The 17,954-nt window shown below is 36.4% G+C and overlaps 1 protein-coding gene across 1 annotated transcript in view; it reads right to left on the bottom strand.

Annotated features, from left to right (window-relative positions):
* frem1l.L (FRAS1 related extracellular matrix 1 like L homeolog) overlaps nucleotides 1-17,954 on the bottom strand; it is a 100,548-nt gene that overhangs the window by 41,405 nt on the left and 41,189 nt on the right. Inside the window, exons 21-24 of the mRNA XM_018258268.2 lie at nucleotides 17,331-17,475; nucleotides 16,027-16,168; nucleotides 7,140-7,335; nucleotides 392-656 (exon numbers count right to left, since the gene is read on the bottom strand). Of these exons, the coding sequence (XP_018113757.1) occupies nucleotides 392-656; nucleotides 7,140-7,335; nucleotides 16,027-16,168; nucleotides 17,331-17,475 (748 nt within the window). The remainder of the gene's footprint in view (nucleotides 1-391; nucleotides 657-7,139; nucleotides 7,336-16,026; nucleotides 16,169-17,330; nucleotides 17,476-17,954) is intronic.

Here is a 17,954-nt window from a genome sequence, read left to right as displayed (position 1 = left end):
ACTTTATGATATGTATAAGAGCATATACATTATAAGCAGTGCAATATTTATATAATTTAATTGTTTTAAATGTTTTCTCAATGAATTAACACAAGGTACAACCTGAGTTTCCTTCATTTTAAAGATCCTTAAGCGGATCTTTTTTACTGTGACTGGGCTGTCTGTCATATTTAAATAGGGAATCCTTAAACATGGAACAATTATTTTGTTAGTTTGCAGCAACTGAAGGTATTTATTGTATTAGTAAAGTGAAGAATATAGCTAGTAACCTTCCAAGGGCAAATATTATATAGAGAGTAGTATGTATTATAAATACCATTGCTATTCACATCAACACCCTGTAGATCCAGAGGTGGAGAAATATAGAAGACCGAAGAGGAAACCTTCTCACCTGAATAAATCCTTACTAGTGTCGTGACTGTTGTCGTGAACGTAGCAAACCTTCTGGGCCGCAACATCCAACTGGCTGAAACTGGAAATGGGCACGCCGGGATAATTGATGTACTCAATCTGACCGTGCACAGGTGGCACAGAGATGGCATACAGCAGCTTCTCTGGTTGGCCAGTGCCATCTGTAGCCATAAGAACATCTGTCATCAAGGTCACCCTGTCACCCTCTGTTAAAGTTATAGGTCTGGTGAATAGTATAATGTCACCTATGGAAAAACAGGGAGTAGAGGAAAGATGAACAGACACTGATGAGAAATAGAATCAGACTTTACTAGACATGCATTTCAGATCCTCTTTGGTGCCAGCCATCTATCATTTACAGTACCTATATGATAACATGTACAATAAGAAATGTGCAATTTAATGACACCAGAACAGGTGGTTCACCTACACCTACAATGATACGGCTATGAAGCCAACTTGTGACAAGCATCAAGATTAAATAATGTATACTGTACATCAGCACTAAACATGTTTAAGCAAATACAAGCATAACATATCAAACAGCAACAAATCTGAAATTTATTACAAGACACAGGCTATTTAGGCCCTTTGAGGCACAGTCATTAAAAATATACTACTTTATAGCATTTATCTGTTATCTGTATTTTTTCCACTGAAATTTCCTTGTGGTTTTCAGAACATTAGAGCAATTGCAAATTAAATCATAGCACTTATTCCAGTACTGACATATAAAAAGCACTATTTACATTCATAATTCTCTTTCATTTGTAGGTAAAAGAAATGCATCTATTCCATGCATCAATTTAAATATGCAAAGTGAGTTTCAATCTTTTGACTATGTTTTGCATGATTTATTGAACAAGCAGGTCAAACAAAACACATGGAACCCTCTTTCCTTACTCTATGTTGGGCATGGTAGGGTAATGTACTGGCCACCTACTACCTCCCAACTTATGGAGGTGAATGTGATGGTTCAACATAAAGTATTAATGCAAGTAGGCTTTTGCAAGTGCACTGCTTTGCTACAAACCTTGCACAATCATGCCCAAGAAAAGGCACAGGTTGTCCTTGTGTACAAATGTGTTTGACGGAAACTGTGTAACAACTTTGTAGACCACAAAAGAGGTAGTTGTAAATAAACTCAAAAGATATTAAGAATGTTATTGCCATCAAAATTGACAGCCACACAAAAAGACCAAAGTGCCAATGCCATTGACTTTATGTTTCTATTCAGGTCTTTGATCTATGCCATGTGTTTATTTATATGGCAACAAGCAGCATAGATCACAGATCCAACCAAGGCAAGGTCCTTGGAGGACAATGATGTTTCCATGAGATTAGCCATGGTATATGCTTTTGAGTTGAACCTACCTCCAATATTGTTAGACACACAGATTTTTTTTAATTTTTATGATAGCATTCCAGGTTTTGTCAGGAGCTGCCACATATTGCGCATAAGTAGTTGGCAGAGCTCAGATCACAAATGGTAACCGGTGCAAAGGAACTTGATAGAGACCAAGCAAGCTGATTTCTTTCCTAACCAGTTAAACTAGCTGGTCACCCAACAACCAAATCGTTGTCTGATTTTTGCTTGACCAATTTTGGCTTAGATAATTGCGTAGCCCAAGGGTCAACAACCAGGTTACATTGAGTCTATCTAGACCCACTGGGAGAAGACTCCAGATCAGATTTCTAATGCCAAAAGGCTGTGTCTTGATAGATCTGGAAATGTTTGTCACTCAGCTTTTTTAACCTTTTCAGTTCATTGACCATATTGACTAATAGGACATTATACAACATGTATTTTATCAATGTATATACAGCAGCTACATTACCAAGGAACTAAGTTGGTGGACTATACATGTAGTTGTTCCTGTAAGACATGGAGAGTGTTTTCATGTTCTGCACTTCTTTCTGAACATGTTTCTGATTTTTATGCGGAAAGCAATGCAGAAAAAGCAGATTTGCTTAACTCTGATAGTTGATTGAGCTGTTTTGAGGTATAACAGACATAGGCATATATTAATAAAGGTTTAGGCTCACCAAAAACTGCCTGCCATATACAAGTATGAGATCCGTGATCCAGAAACCCATTATCCAGAAAGCTCCGACTTACAGGATGACCATCTCCCATAGACTCCATTATAATCAAATAATTCAAATTTTTAAAAATGATTTCCTTTTTCTCTGTAATAATAACAGTACATTGTACTTGATTCTAATTAAGATATAATTAATCCTTATTGAAGGCAAAAACCTGTTGGGTTTATTTAATGTTTAAATTATTTTTTAGTAGACTATATAAGGTATGTAGATCCAAACTATTGAAAGATAACTTATCCGGAAAACACCAGGTCCCGAGCATTCTGGATAACAGGCCCCATACCTGTATAAGTATGTAGTAATAAGCACCCTCATGGAAAGCCTTCTATTGGTAGCCCACCCAAACAAAAATGTAAACCTCCACTGATACAATTAATCTACTAATTAGTATTTTTGCTACTAGTCTGCTGATTTTTTTGTTCTCAATAATGTCATCTGTTTTATATTTGTGTCTGTACTGATAGACTATGGTACTGACTCAACTAGGGGGACCCAAATAAGTTATTGTGGGTCCCTGCCTGAAAGCCCTTTAATGGGGTCAATAGTTATTGAAATTCTTGGATATCAGCAAAACTATAGCTTGCAGTCTTTTATGATAATGTTGTCAAGTACAAAGGCTTAGACCAAAATGAATGTTAACCCCAATGGCCATGTGATGCAGTTATCCTTTTCAGTCCTGTAATTTAAAATGGTAGGATACACTATAAAGGCATTTTATTACAGTGTTTTGTATCTGTTTTGTAACATATTAACAATACACACAAAACTGAACGTATATATCTTACTGTGGAAACATTTTATTTTTTATGTATTAGCTACTAGTATTTTTTATTCATGTCCCTTTATGCATTCTTGCTTCCAAGCCACAATATAGTGAAGCAGATAGCCATATTTGGTGGCACTGTTTATTCAACTGGGCAGTGGATTCCTAATTATTTTAAATGTGACAATGGACACACAACAAGGAAAGCTGCAAGCTGTGCTTGGCCAGACTCACTACCTTAAAACCTTTAAAGCCAGCTGAAATGGATGGGCACAACCCAATAAACTCAGCAGAGCTCTGCCTGGAGCTATACACTGCTGTGCACAGCCATTAGCTGAGAACCCAATCTACAGTATACCTAGAAAAAGGGGAGCAAGGGAACAATCTCATAGATATGTGGCTGTTTTAGAATAATCATGTTAGCTGTAAGGTCTATCAACACAGATCCACATTAACACAAGGTTGGTGAAACACTGGAGCACAGTGTGAATCTTCTAGTTCTTTTTACTGGTATTAACACTGATTTTAACCATATCAATTAAATCTGTAATTGTAAAAAATACAATATAATGAATTATAATATAGTTTTATTATTGTCAAGAAAATCTCTCTCACTCAAATCTTATTAGATTTTGCTTTTCAAATTATGTCACACAGCCTATGACCATTACACACAAATGTTTTTTCATAAGCAATTTATTAACTAAAAACAACAAATAAATAGCACCGTGTAGCCTCCAATAGCCAACTTTGTGCACTGTAGTTGTCTTTATAAAAGACCCCTGATATGTTTGAGATTTGGCTAAATTGCTAAAAATTGGGAAGCAAATGAGCTTTAGTGCTGATAAATGCAAAGTAAGGCACTTGGGGAAAAATATGAATCATATTAAATAGAAGTGTGTTGTAGGCTACCTTCATTGAGAAGTATTTGAGTATTTTGTTGGACAGCAGACTGTACAAGTCTAGGTAGATTGGCTTTGGCTTGAGGAGGGGGAAAATCCTTGGTAAGTCATTGTCTTGAGTATACAGTGCAGTTTTGGGCCACAGTCTTAATAAGGATATTAATGAGCTGGAAATTGTGCCAAGGCAGAAAACTAAACAGGTAAAATGAACAATTCATTTTTGAGGAAAGACTATTAAAGTTTGGATTGATTTCTCTGCATAAACTCTGCTTGATAGGGGACGTGATATGATTTAAGTTTAAGGGCAATCATAGAAAAGAACAAAGGGCAAGAGGCACTTCTTTATGACTTGAAGAATAATGCTTTCCATTGAAGCAACACAATGGTGATATTGTGCCAGTAGATTACATTGTCTTGGGCAAACATATCCAGTCATGTTAGTTGGTACAGGAACTCAGTGAGTAGCCTATGAATTAGGGTGTTATTTAATAAAGGTAGAATTTTAGAGTTAAGTTAACTCGAATAAACTCGAATAAACTTGAATGGTAGCTTATTTAAGAAAAAACTTGAATGGTAAATATTCGATTCTGAGAGGTTGGGGGGGGCGACTAGAAAATTTGATTCTTAATTCGAATTGGAATTCCAACTGAGTTTTACTCCAAAAAACCCCCGAAAAGCCCTGAAAAGTGATGAACGCTATTAACATCTTCAAATGGTTCAACAGACCTCTGCCATTGACTTCCACAGTACATAAACTCGGCAGGTTATAGGTGGTGAATAGTCTAATTCATCTTCAAACGTAGGTGGATCGGACCTTAGTTAATCTGTCCCTTAGTGTTCATTAACACGAAACTCTTAAGGTTGCCTCTATTTGCTGGAACAAAATAAATACACATTTATTTTACTTTTCTGCCTTTGATGGACTGCTCATTGAGTGCCTGCTCCAATATACATGGTTGATTCTGCTCCCTTTGTGGAAGGCTCAGGATAAAGCACCTCCTCATGACATTTGGTGAGTTATGGATACAATCTTTTAAGTTTTGAAACATTACATCCAAGGCTACAGTAATCTCAAGGTCTATTTTGTGTATGTATGCGAGTTTGTGTATGTGTATGTACTGTATATGTTTGTGTATGATTTGCTAAATGGTGGTCTACTTTAATTTGCATTCTCAGGGGGTACTTTTTTGTCCCTGTGTTGTAAGATTTAAAAAAAAGAAATTTTGAGCAATATACAATATTTATGAAATTAGAAATTATGCTTTTGGGAGCTCTAAAATCTGCCAAGCAATGTTGCAAGTCAAATGTAATTTTTATTGTACATACATTTTAGTGTTTTGCTAAGTGTGGATAAAAACCTTTAAAAATAACTATAAAAATATGGTTGATTGCGTATTGTCAGCCATCATCATTTAGGCTTTTCAACAGAAAGAGTGGGAGGACATGAAGACAGACATGAAATTACAGATTAAGTAGAGCAGAACTGCAAGCTATTCCAGGACCCAAACTAAGCACGTGTTGTTTTTGCAAGTAGAGCTGTGTATATGAATGAGCAGGACCAGATAGATGGTTAGTGATGTACTCGACTGTTCCCATGTAGGCTAGGCTGAATTCTTTGGTATGAATAGAACAAGAACCCTCTCTCACTGTGAAGGACCAATAGCATTTTTATTTTTATTATTATAATTTTGGAGACCTTTTTTTGTTCTCTTTTTTTTCTATGGTGCACAAAGCACACTGATGATTATTTTCAATTAATGGATTAACTGATGTGCCAGTAGGCACTCATCTGGCCAAAAGTATAACAAATGCAGCTGTTTACTAATAAATAAAGCCTCAGCTGTAACAGAAATAAATTAGATGCATTTAATTGGTAGGCTGCAGCACCACCTCTCTTTATTACAATGTCGCTTCTTGTTTTTTATGATGTCAGGGTACATGGCAGGCTGACAAAGTGTTTATGAATCACAGTTTGCAGATGGCACTCTGAGTTCTGAGTAGTTATGAGCACAGGAGCAATAGAAATCAACAAAGAATTTTGCCAGGGAGAACCCCAGAGAATTAGCTGTCCCTGAGTCTCTGTGCCAATTTCTCACTGGCAGGGACTCCATTCCATAAACCCACATTCAATAAATTACAGACACCTGGCTAAATTCTACAGAAATGAAACACTCGCGTTCACGGGAGTCCTCATCACAATTAGCTTTCGTATTCAAGATTGAGTGACAGCGCATGTGACTTTATTATTTTCATTTGTATAATGGCTGAATAATAATTATTTGTATTGTTCAGAAATTTCAGTGTTCTTGTTAAAAATGTCACATTGGAATCTTCTACTGTTTTTGCATATAATAATAACAGTTATAACTGCTATTTAGGAAAGAAAAAAGAACAGAGGAATGTTGTTTCGTGTTATTTTAGTTTATTAGCATTATTAGAATAGCTGCAGATATCTTATACTCATCTATTTCAGCATAATGCAAATGGATTACAAGCTACCCCATTTGGCTCTGGGATGTATACAGTGCACATGTTTAATAACATTTCTGGCCATTCTACATCCATGAAACACATTCATGAGGTATTCCAAAAAGTAAATTTCCCCATGGGCACTACACTGAAATTGTTAGATAGAGCAATGGTTTAGAGAGAGCAATAGAACATGCCAACATCTATAAATAAGCTATAGCAAAATCAATATGGTATGAAATGGCCAACCCCTCCAAAAAGACAAGACTAAAGATCAAAAAGCATGAATGCATCAGAAACTGAATTGCATATTTTCTGTAAATCATTGCGATTTTTTTCTCATCTTTTCATACAAAATCATACTTTCATTTTAAGTAACTAGATTACAAATGTGTAAAAAAAACATTTTTCTATATACCGTACATAACAGCATGTTTGGAGTGAGTGAAAAAAATATAGTTAATATGAATCATAAGGGTTTCTCTTACCTTTCTCAAGATTTTGAACTGATATATAGAAAATTTCTGAAGCTGATGTGTGCTCCCCATCTGTTATCATAAAGCGGAAGCTGTCGTGCCCTTTGCATCCAAGAATTACTGTATGAAAGTACCAGACATGGTTCATATCTACATCTTCTTGTGTAAAATTCATTCCAGGATAAAGTGTGATCCAAGTAGAAGTCACCTGAGCAGAATTACATTACACATTTAAAAAGAGGCCAAAGTATGTAGCAACACTAGGCCAATATATGCAAGTAAGAACAGCACAAAAAATTAAATTAAAGTGATATTCTTGTTGAAACTTTATGTACTACACTATATTACACTTTTCTGTGCTTCTGTGCGGTATTTTTTATTTTGCATTTTGTGCAAGTGTTAGCTTCGGAATTACCTGTATTCATGAATATCATGGTGAGTATAGAATGAAGGATTAAATATTTAGAGATCACCCTTTGAATGTTAAAAAATAATCTTTCAGATTTTATTATACATGCAGTGTCACTTTAATCAGAGAAAAAAATATGACATACTACATGGTTTTTATATATATATATATATATATATATATATATATATATATATATATATATACAGTATATATATACACACAGTCATATGAAAAAGTTTGGGAACCCCTCTTAATTCTTTGGAGTTTTGTTTATCATTGGCTGAGCTTTCAAAGTAGCAACTTCCTTTTAATATATAACATGCCTTATGGAAACAGTAGTGTTTCAGCAGTGACAACAAGTTTATTGAATTAACAGAAAATGTACATCTTAACAAATTTAGACAGGTGCATAAATTTGGGCACGCAACAGAGATATTACATCAATACTTAGTTGAGTCTCCTTTTGCAAATGTAACAGCCTCTAGACGCCTCCTATAGCCTTTGATGAGTGTCTGGATTCTGGATGGTGGTATTTTTGTCCATACAAAATCTCTCCAGTTCAGTTAAATTTGATGGCTGCTGAGCATGGACAGCCTGCTTCAAATCATCCCATAGATTTTTGATGATATTCCAGTCGGGTGACTGTGACGGCCATTCCAGAATATTGTACTTCTCCCTCTGCATAAATGTCTTTGTAGATTTCCAAGTGTGTTTAGGGTCATTGTCATGTTGGAATATCCAACCCCTGTGTAACTTCAACTTTGTGACTGATGCTTGAACATTATCCTGAAGAATTTGTTAATATTGGGTTAAATTCATCTGTCTCTTGACTTTAACAAGGGCCCCAGTCCCTGAACTAGTCACACAGCCCCACAGCATGATGGAACCTCTACCAAATTTGACAGTAGGTAGCAGGTGTTTTTCGTGGAATGCGCTGTTCTTCTTCCACCATGCAAATCACTTTTTGTTATGACCAAATAACTACATTTTTGCCTCATCAGTCCAAAGCACTTTGTTCCAAAATGACTGTGACTTGTCTAAATGAGCTTTTGCATACAACAAGTGACTCTGTTTGTGGCGTGAGTGCAGTTCTTCTTTCTCATCCCCTGCCATACAGATGTTCTTTGTGCAAATTGCGCTGAATTGTGTAACGATGTACAGATACACCATCTGCAGCAAGATGTTCTTGCAGGTCTTTGGAAGTGAGCTTTGGGTTGTCTGTAACCATTCTAACAATCCTTCGCATATGCCGCTCCTGTATTTTTCTTGGCCTGCCAGACCTGGGTTTTTACAGCAACTGTGCCTGTGGCCTTCCATTTCCTGATTACATTCCTTACAGTTGAAACTGACAGTTTAAACCTGTAAGGTAGCTTTTGTGTAGCCTTCCCCTAAACCATGACACCGAACAATCTTTGTTTTCAGATCTTTTGAGAGTTGCTTTGAGGATCCCATGCTGTCACTCTTCAGAGGAGAGTCAAATAGAATCACTACTTCCAATTGGCCACCTTAAATACCTTTTCTCATAATTGGATACACCTGCCTATGAAGTTTAAGGCTTAACAAGCTAATCCAACCAATTTGGTGTTGCCAGTACTCAGAGAGCAGTTACATGCATTCAAATTAGCAAAATTACAACAGTACCCACATTTTTGCACAGCTAGTTTTTCACATTTGATTTAATCATTATACAACTGAATACTGCTTCACTATAAATCTTTGTTGAGAAAACACCCCAGTACTCAGATGTTCTTGGGAAATGAAAGACATACCACTGTTATCTTTTTTGTTGAACGTGGAGTAAATTATACAGGCTGAGAGGGGTTCAAAAACCAGGATATCAGTCTCCCAAAGTAAATTCAATATCTATGATCTGCAGGTTAGTTAATCTATCCAATTATACACACCAAAACAGGATTCACTACTCTTGAGCCATGTTGTGTCTGTGAGCTTCAAGCTAAGCAGTTCAGAACAGGACAGTATATTAATAATTTAAGACTTAACTTTTAGTGATTATGTTCCATAAACGTGTAAATGCACGCTGCCAACTACAAATACAAACCAACTCACTCCTCCTAACATAAGGAAGCAGTGTGGGACCGTGTCTCTAAAACACACATATAACTAAAACTACAGGCATTTGGTGGAACGGTGGTAATAAGTACTAGCAGTGTAAGTAGTGTTACTTTAGTTTCAAGTGAGGATTGACGACTTTTACTTAAAGCCGCTGATAGTCAGACCCATCAGCCTTCCCTTCCAGTCAATTCCCCCAGAATTTCTCCCTGTCTGCGTGGGGAGCGAGTGGTAGCTAGTCCCCCACCATTTACCTACTGTATGCCGCCCACCCTACACGTTTCGCCGATCGATCGGCTTCCTCAGAGGCGTAAGTCATGATACTGTCCTGTTCTGAACTGAGCCTAAATTATATAAAACTGTTTATTTCCATATATATTTATAAAGCACTATGATCTCTTGATAGTAAGTCTATAGGTATTTTTGCCTTGAGCATAAGTTATATATACAAACTATGAAGGTTATGGACATTGTTAGGGTATAATTTACTATACTATAATACTGTAGTACAGTTTAGTTTAGTCATTTATCTTAATTCTTTTTCAAACAAAGTTTTATGTATATGAAAATGAATCCTTTTAATCACTTTGAAAAAAAAAATACATTCATTATAATTTAAAGGGGGACTTGAAAATATTAAAATGATAATAATCCATTTCAATTTAACTTTAGGGGAAAACAAGTGCAACTGAACTTGTAAATGTACTACCTGTGTTAGTTACCCCATCTTTCAGTCAGATATAATACTGATGCTGGCAAGTGTTATTCAGTTATTTTTATTGCTAATGTTAACTGGCCCTCCCTTGGTTATAAAAATAAATAGACATATAGATTTATATATGAATGTATTCAAATGTTACTTTTGCTGTGATTATTTAGAACTGTTCCTCTAGATTCCAATCTGTCAATTTCTTGTCTTCTTGTAAACATTTCTCCATTGCAAACTACTAACTGACCGATGGCCCAAGTCTACTTTTAGCTTCATAAAATCTCAAATGGGTGGCTGCTGTTTTTCATTTCATTTGCTGTGCCTTCATCTGCCTAATATCATTCTACACAATCTGCTATGAAGATTCAACAGGCGTTTGCTTGAAACAATCTGTCAGACTATGAAATAGTTCAGAGATGATCACCTTGTGCCTGTACAATCCCCACATACCTTTGAGCTGCTGAGTTATAAGTATTAGGTGCAGGCAGACAAAAGGGCTCATTTATACCAGCTGTTGTGGAAAAAAGGCCATTGCACAAATTGACACCATTCATGAAAGTACTTGCACTTGCACGTATCTGTGCCAAGTACCATTGTACCTACTGTGTCTGTTGATATGAATTGCATGCAAGTGCTCCTACTGATTCAGAGGAGGTGGGGAACCCTAGAGGTGGTGGAAGCTCCAATTTCATCCAATAAGAAAAAAAGAGAATGCACAACTTTGCAGGTTCTGATGCATCAAACACAATTGCAACTTCCCATCATGACTGCAATTACAATTTTATTCTAGGAACAAATGTATTTTGCACACTGCACTTGCTGTTGTAAATGACTGGAGTAATGGGATAACCAAGACTAGCAAGGTTGTAAATATTTTTAACATACAAGAAGAAATGCTATTTTGAACATTGTAATAACTAATAATGCAACATTTATCTTCAGCAGTGGTGTGGGTAAGCATTTAGGGAACAGTGATACATGCTCTCCTTTCAGATTGTATCGCAGAGACAATTGCATAAGGGAGTAACTAAGAGATTCAATTTTAGATGTGCAAATGTTGGCCATATAAGAGCACCTCTGCATAATATTAACTGGGAAAGGCATTTCACATGCTTAAAAACAGAAGGAAATAGAATGTCTTTAAAATGCTACTTAACAAATATACCTGTCAGAATATTACCATTGAAAGCAAGGAAAGACATTGCAAAGCAAAGGTTAGCATTGAGGTTAATAAAGAATACACCTGCATGTAAGGCATTCAAGTTGACTGGAACAACTAAAACTTTTATTCAGAACAAAGATGCTAATAAAGAATGACAAAAAGCAATCAGACAAGCTGAAAAGAGAATAAAAAGGGTAATGCAGCAAGGAGTGTAAATGGTAACAAATTAAAAGGGTGAAATTAAGTAGAGGGAGGTAAATTAATTGATGAGAGCAGGAAAAATGCAGAGGCCCAGTTCTAATAATGTATCTATTGATAGAGAATAGTCGGAGCCTGTAAGATTGAATTGTAGCCTTTGGCTCGCAGGTTGGTAATGCTCTAAATGAGCCTAAACAGACCAAACAAACAGCTACACTGAATGCTGGAGAGTGACACACCCCTCCAGATCAGCTGCAGCCAGCCAACCAGTTCAAGCAAAGGTTGCTACAAAGTATTAAAACGTAACTTTTAATTTAAACCGTTTAAAAAGTATTATTAGTTTGGCCACGCCAGCACACACACTCACAACGTGGAAAACAATACTACGCCGTGCGGGACCTTGTCCCTAAAAAACACACATTTAAAATCTCATCACGTAGGTAGGAAAAGTGGTGGGTATACAAAAAGTATTTAGTCACCGGTTTGAATACCCATTATCAAATAGCTGCTACAGGGTGCAATCATCAGTATGTCACCAAGAAAGTAATATTGGTTCCCACCCTTCCACCCTTCCCCCAGCCAAGTTCTACCTAGCTTTTTCGAGGGGCAGGCAACAATATACAGACCACTTTGTTCAGAAAACAGACAGCCACAAATAGCTTGCTACATGCCAGTAGCCAGCACCCCCAAAACACCATCAAGGGCATTCCAACTGGGCAGTATTTAAGAATACGGAGACTATGTAGCACAATAGATGACTTCAAGGTAGAAGCTCGTAAGTTATACTCCAGATTTAAACAACGCGGATATAGCCATAACTCCCTTAAAAGGGCATATAAAAGAGCACTGGGAACAGAAAGAAACACACTATTAATTCCAAGAAAACACACTTTGGGTAATAAACGAAATGAAAATCCAAAGGTTATCAGAATAATAGGAGATTTTAGTGCTGAGCATAGTGAGATAAAAACAGATCCTCACCAAACATTGGCATATCCTAGAACAGGACCACGATCTCAAAACAGCAATTGGGGTCAAACCAACTATAACCTTTAGACGCAGTAAGAACTTTAGAGATAGGCTCATCCGAAGCCACTATTGCAATATACCCAATTCAACATGGTTGGCTAACAAAACAAAGGGTTGTTATAAGTGTGGGACCTGTAAAGCATGCCCATGGATAAGAAAAGCAACCAAATTTGAAGGGAGATCTGATATTAAGGAGTATTTTATCAATGAATTCATTAATTGTAAGACGAAAGGGGTCATTTACGTCATGAGTTGTGAATGTGGCAAAAATTACATTGGGAAAACCAAACGTGAACTGAGAAGAAGGATCCTAGAACACGTAGGCGACGTAATACACAAAAGGAATACATCAGTCGCCAACCACATTAACGAATACCATGATGGCAACACCTCAGCCATTAAATTTATAGGTGTTGAACACATCCAATCCACCACAAGAGTGGGAGATATTAATAAAAAACTTTTACAATGCGAGGCACGCTGGATATACTGGTGCCAAAGTAAATCACCAAAGGGCTTAAATGAGGGATTCACATTTGCACCATTTCTTTAATGCAGCTGGATCTGATCTGGGAACTATGTGGATTTAATATAATTTAACTTAATTTAATGTAAATAAATAAAAAATTATTATGCATTTCTAATTCTCTTTCCATTATATTTATAATTACACCTATACTTATAGATTTAATATACTAACACAATTTGCCTCCTTTCATGTATTGGTAATCATCTGCAGGCTAAGTCCATCAAAGTAACCACTATAGAATATGCCTTGACCCGATCCCACAACTTTAAGAGTACTAGAACCATAGTGTTTCTTGACAGGTTCCTTTGCTGGCCCCTTAGAATGAATAGACTGGCAAAGTGTATTGGTAGCTGACTCCTGTTTCACTAAGGGATGAAGCAGCAAGATGCGCACTTCCGCCAGCACACATGAATGACACGGACGTATGACCGGAAGTGACGTCACATAAGTACGCGAAACCGGAAGTGACGTCATGGACATGCGGAACGCAGTAACTCGCGCCTGTAGCCTATTTAAAGGGGAGAAAGGAGCGCGACCAGCACTTATGCCCCTGACGAAGCTGCTTGCCAGCGAAACGCGTAGGGTGGCGTAGGTGGAAGGTGGTGTGAATAGCTACCACTCTTCCCAACGTAGCTAGGTAGAACTTGGCTGGGGGAAGGGTGGAAGGGTGGGAACCAATATTACTTTCTTGGTAACATACTGATGATTGCACCCTGTAGCAGCTATTTGATAATGGGTATTCAAACCGGTGACTAAATACTTTTTGTATACCCACCACTTTTCCTACCTACGTGATGAGATTTTAAATGTGTGTTTTTTAGGGACAAGGTCCCGCACGGCGTAGTATTGTTTTCCACGTTGTGAGTGTGTGTGCTGGTGTGGCCAAACTAATAATACTTTTTAAACGGTTTAAATTAAAAGTTACGTTTTAATACTTTGTAGCAACCTTTGCTTGAACTGGTTGGCTGGCTGCAGCTGATCTGGAGGGGTGTGTCACTCTCCAGCATTCAGTGTAGCTGTTTGTTTGGAATGTATCTATTGATGTCTGGTTGACTCAGGAGAAAGTTCAAAAAAAGACTAGTACATGTGAAAATAAACAAAGGTCCAGGACCAGATGGTATTCACCCTAGGGTACTACACAACCTCTTTAATTATTTTTCCAGGATTCTTTGATGTCTAGTGTGGTGCTGATAGATTGGCAAATTGCTAATGTTGTGCCACTATTTAGAATGAGATCCCATGTTCAGCCTAAAAACTATAGGCCTGTTAGTTTAACATTAGTGCTAGGAAATCTTTTGGAAGGAAATAAGGTATAAAACTCACATTTCACACAATTCAAATCACAATGCTAGGAGCTTGTGCTAGTATGGTTTGACACACACTAGATCTAGGCAGACAAATTTAAGTAAGGATGTCAGCAGTGGATGTGTTACACTTTTGCTACTTTTACTAAATTATTTGATAAGTTATTATACAGAAGGTTACATTAGCAATATATGCCTGGAACATAATATTTGTACTACAAGGACATTAGAGGACATAGCATTGAAAAGATAAAAGAATGAAAGATCATCCCTGTACACTTGAGGAACTGAACTTTACAGCAAGGATAGTGAGGTTTGGAATGTCCTGCCGGGTGATATTGTCATTGCTCATTCTAATTATGCCTTTACAGGAGAATTCAGCCATTTTCAAAAAAAAAATGGAGGGTTTAAACTTGATGGACATTTGTTTTTCTCCAACTCAATTTAACTACATAACTGTCTCACTAGTGATATCAACCATCAAATCTAACATTTTTTTTATTCCATTATATTGCATGAATTTACTATAGTCATTAAAAAATTAAGAAAACTATTAGTCACTGAACAATCTTCTTTTCTATATCTGTGTTAGATAATAAACTAAATTAGATGACTTTTATAGACATCTCCTGTTTGCACATCTTTGAATTTAAACAGCCCAGGAGAATTTTTTAAAACAGACACCATTTGAGGTTTTTGTTAAATCTAATTCGTGTTCATGATATTTTGCTGTCATTATGCTACTATTCATAACTTAGTTCATGCAATGTTCATAATAGTTTGAAAGACTGTTGTCTTACACTTCTTGTAAGGTCTATAAAATTCAGACAGATCTTTGTGCTTAAGGCCTGTGAGCTCACAATGCTGCACTGTCCTTGCATTGCCCTATAAAGTTTGATTGCAAAATCTGATACTTGCACATAATTCTTTGCTGTGATTGTCATATCATGGAATTGAAGGAGAACTAAACCCCCCAAAAACATAAGCCTCCATTCACTGTTCTCTATTGCCACCCTTCCCACAGAGTCAAATACAAGGAAAAGTGTCCCTGTTTGTAAAGCTGGCCTGCAGAGAAGTGTAGCGGAATTTGCCATATTCTGTACCTTCAGATTTTCTTGAGATCAGTTTGCCAACATGAAACTTGCTGGCGCATGTGCAGTTGGATATGCTCGAGGAATAGCTTCAACTGTCCATGCCTCAGCAAGCACCATGTAGGTAAACTGAAAAGAAAATCAGAAGATAAAGAAAGTGGTTCCTGCGAACTCTGCTGCACTACTCTGCATCTATAGGTCAGCTTTACAAACAGGGACACTTTTCATTGTAATAGACTAGGAAACATGGACCAGAGCCAACGGAGGGCAGGGGATAGGGTTTAGTTCTCCTTTAATGAATCTTGAATATACATTGCAATGGACAATAATTCACATATAGACTGTCATGCAGAAGAAAACATAAAGAAAAGCATTTAATGAAGTGCTTTGCCAACCTTCATTTTAAGATCTCCAAAAGTTGGGGCATTGTTGATGATGTACTGAATGCCATTCCTGGGAGAATCTTTATCTTCTGCTTCCAATACCACGCTGGATATTAATTTATTTTCAGCTACTTCAACTTCTAAACCAGCATTTCTAAATATAGAAAGGAACAAACCAAGCTAAATTATTTATTGCAACAATGCACCTTATAGTACTATGCACCATGTAGATTCTGTGAAGTTTATTTCATTAGTCCGCTCTGCCTCAACATTCACTGATGTAAATCACAAAGAAAGAATAAACAAGTGTGTACATGAGTTGGAGGGAACACTGCATTTGAACTTGTACATTGTGGCAACTTTTGCATCTCTTTTGTAAGCACTTTCAGTAAATGCTTTTAGCCCTTTACACTATTGTGATTTATTTTTCTGTAAGTTTTGAAGTAAATAATTCATTTACATGAAAAAAACATGGCAGTGCTGCACTGATAATATAGCACAGATGGCATATTTTGCTGTATATTTGTAATCATTAACATGTGGATGCTGTCTCTAATAAGGTAAAATGAAATACCAGCCACAAACTCCAGTGAAAGAGCATACCCAATGGCAAGAATACCATAATCATTTTTGGCTTTATTTATGTCATTTCATCAACTGTTAATTAAAATGTAAGTATATGTCGGGCATCAGAACACTACTGATTTAATCATGATTTACACAAATACATATACATTAAGGGGGTTATTTATCAAAGTCCAAATTTATCTCAATATTTTCTGCTACAAACTCTGATCAAATCCGCTCAGGTTTTTTGCGCTAATTTATTATTACATTTTCCCGAAAATTAGCTTTGAAAAAATATGATCTTCATGATTTTTTTGGACTTTTCATACGAAAACTTGGATTTTTCCCTGAAACCCGGCACTGCACGAAACCCAGGACACATCAAAGAATCATTTGGACTTCTTCCATTGACTTATTTGCAACCTCGACAGGTCTGAGATGCCGGATTTTCAGATTCTGACTTTTCCATCCTCTGGGTTTAATAAATTTCTAAATTCCGAATTTTTTTGTGATTTTTGCATTCAAAGTTTATTAAATAACCCCCTAAGTGTGTATTGTTCTAAAGGCCTTTACACATTCTGTATAATGGTCCTTTCAAGTTTAAGATGTCCTGCTTCCTACATTTCTATGATGTAAAAGTTTCAATATTGTTCTTTTCTAAAAAAAATAGCAAATATTTAACCTGGACTTGGCGAGTAATTCATAGAAATTTCTGATAAACTAGCAGTGCATTTGAACAAAATCTTAACCTGATAAGATGTGGTTTTTCATCATTCACTGGCATGATATAGATGTGAAGTGTCTCTTGGACTGTGTGTTTGCCATCTGTCAGCTGTATGGCAAAGCTATCATGTAGAGTGTCTGTGTCATCATGCAAGTACACAAGCTCCATTCCTGCAAGATATACAATTCAATGAAAATAATGTGGGCATTGTCTGAGCTTTTGCATTCTCATCTATGTATATATATATTATTAGTTTTAAACTTCAGCTCATACACAGCAGATTCATGTTTCCCTTGTGAAGCTTTTGTATGTGTTACAACAATATTACCCTTACTGATATTCCATTTAAGGATTGTTAGCTAATTTCCTTTTAAAATATATTTTTCTTTAAATTCAGATCAATCACAATAAAAATTGCTTTGCCAAAGAAGAAAGGAATTCATCTGTAAACGATCTGGGCATCTTTATCTAGCAATGACTTTTACATAGCTTTTCCAATTTGTGTTACAGATAAAGCATTGCTCTGAAGCAAAAACAAAACAAAAATTGGCACACTTATTACACATAACCAGTTAGCAAAGAAAAGTAATAAATGGTTAATTAAAAGAAAGCATTAATGCGAAAATGAAAAAAAAACACGGTGCCTTCA

This window comes from Xenopus laevis, chromosome 4L (genome assembly GCF_017654675.1).
Source record: "Xenopus laevis strain J_2021 chromosome 4L, Xenopus_laevis_v10.1, whole genome shotgun sequence".
NCBI classification, from domain to species: Eukaryota; Metazoa; Chordata; class Amphibia; order Anura; family Pipidae; genus Xenopus; species Xenopus laevis.
The sequence above is the reverse complement of the archived record's forward strand: the minus strand, read 5'-3'. Positions and strand labels throughout refer to the sequence as shown.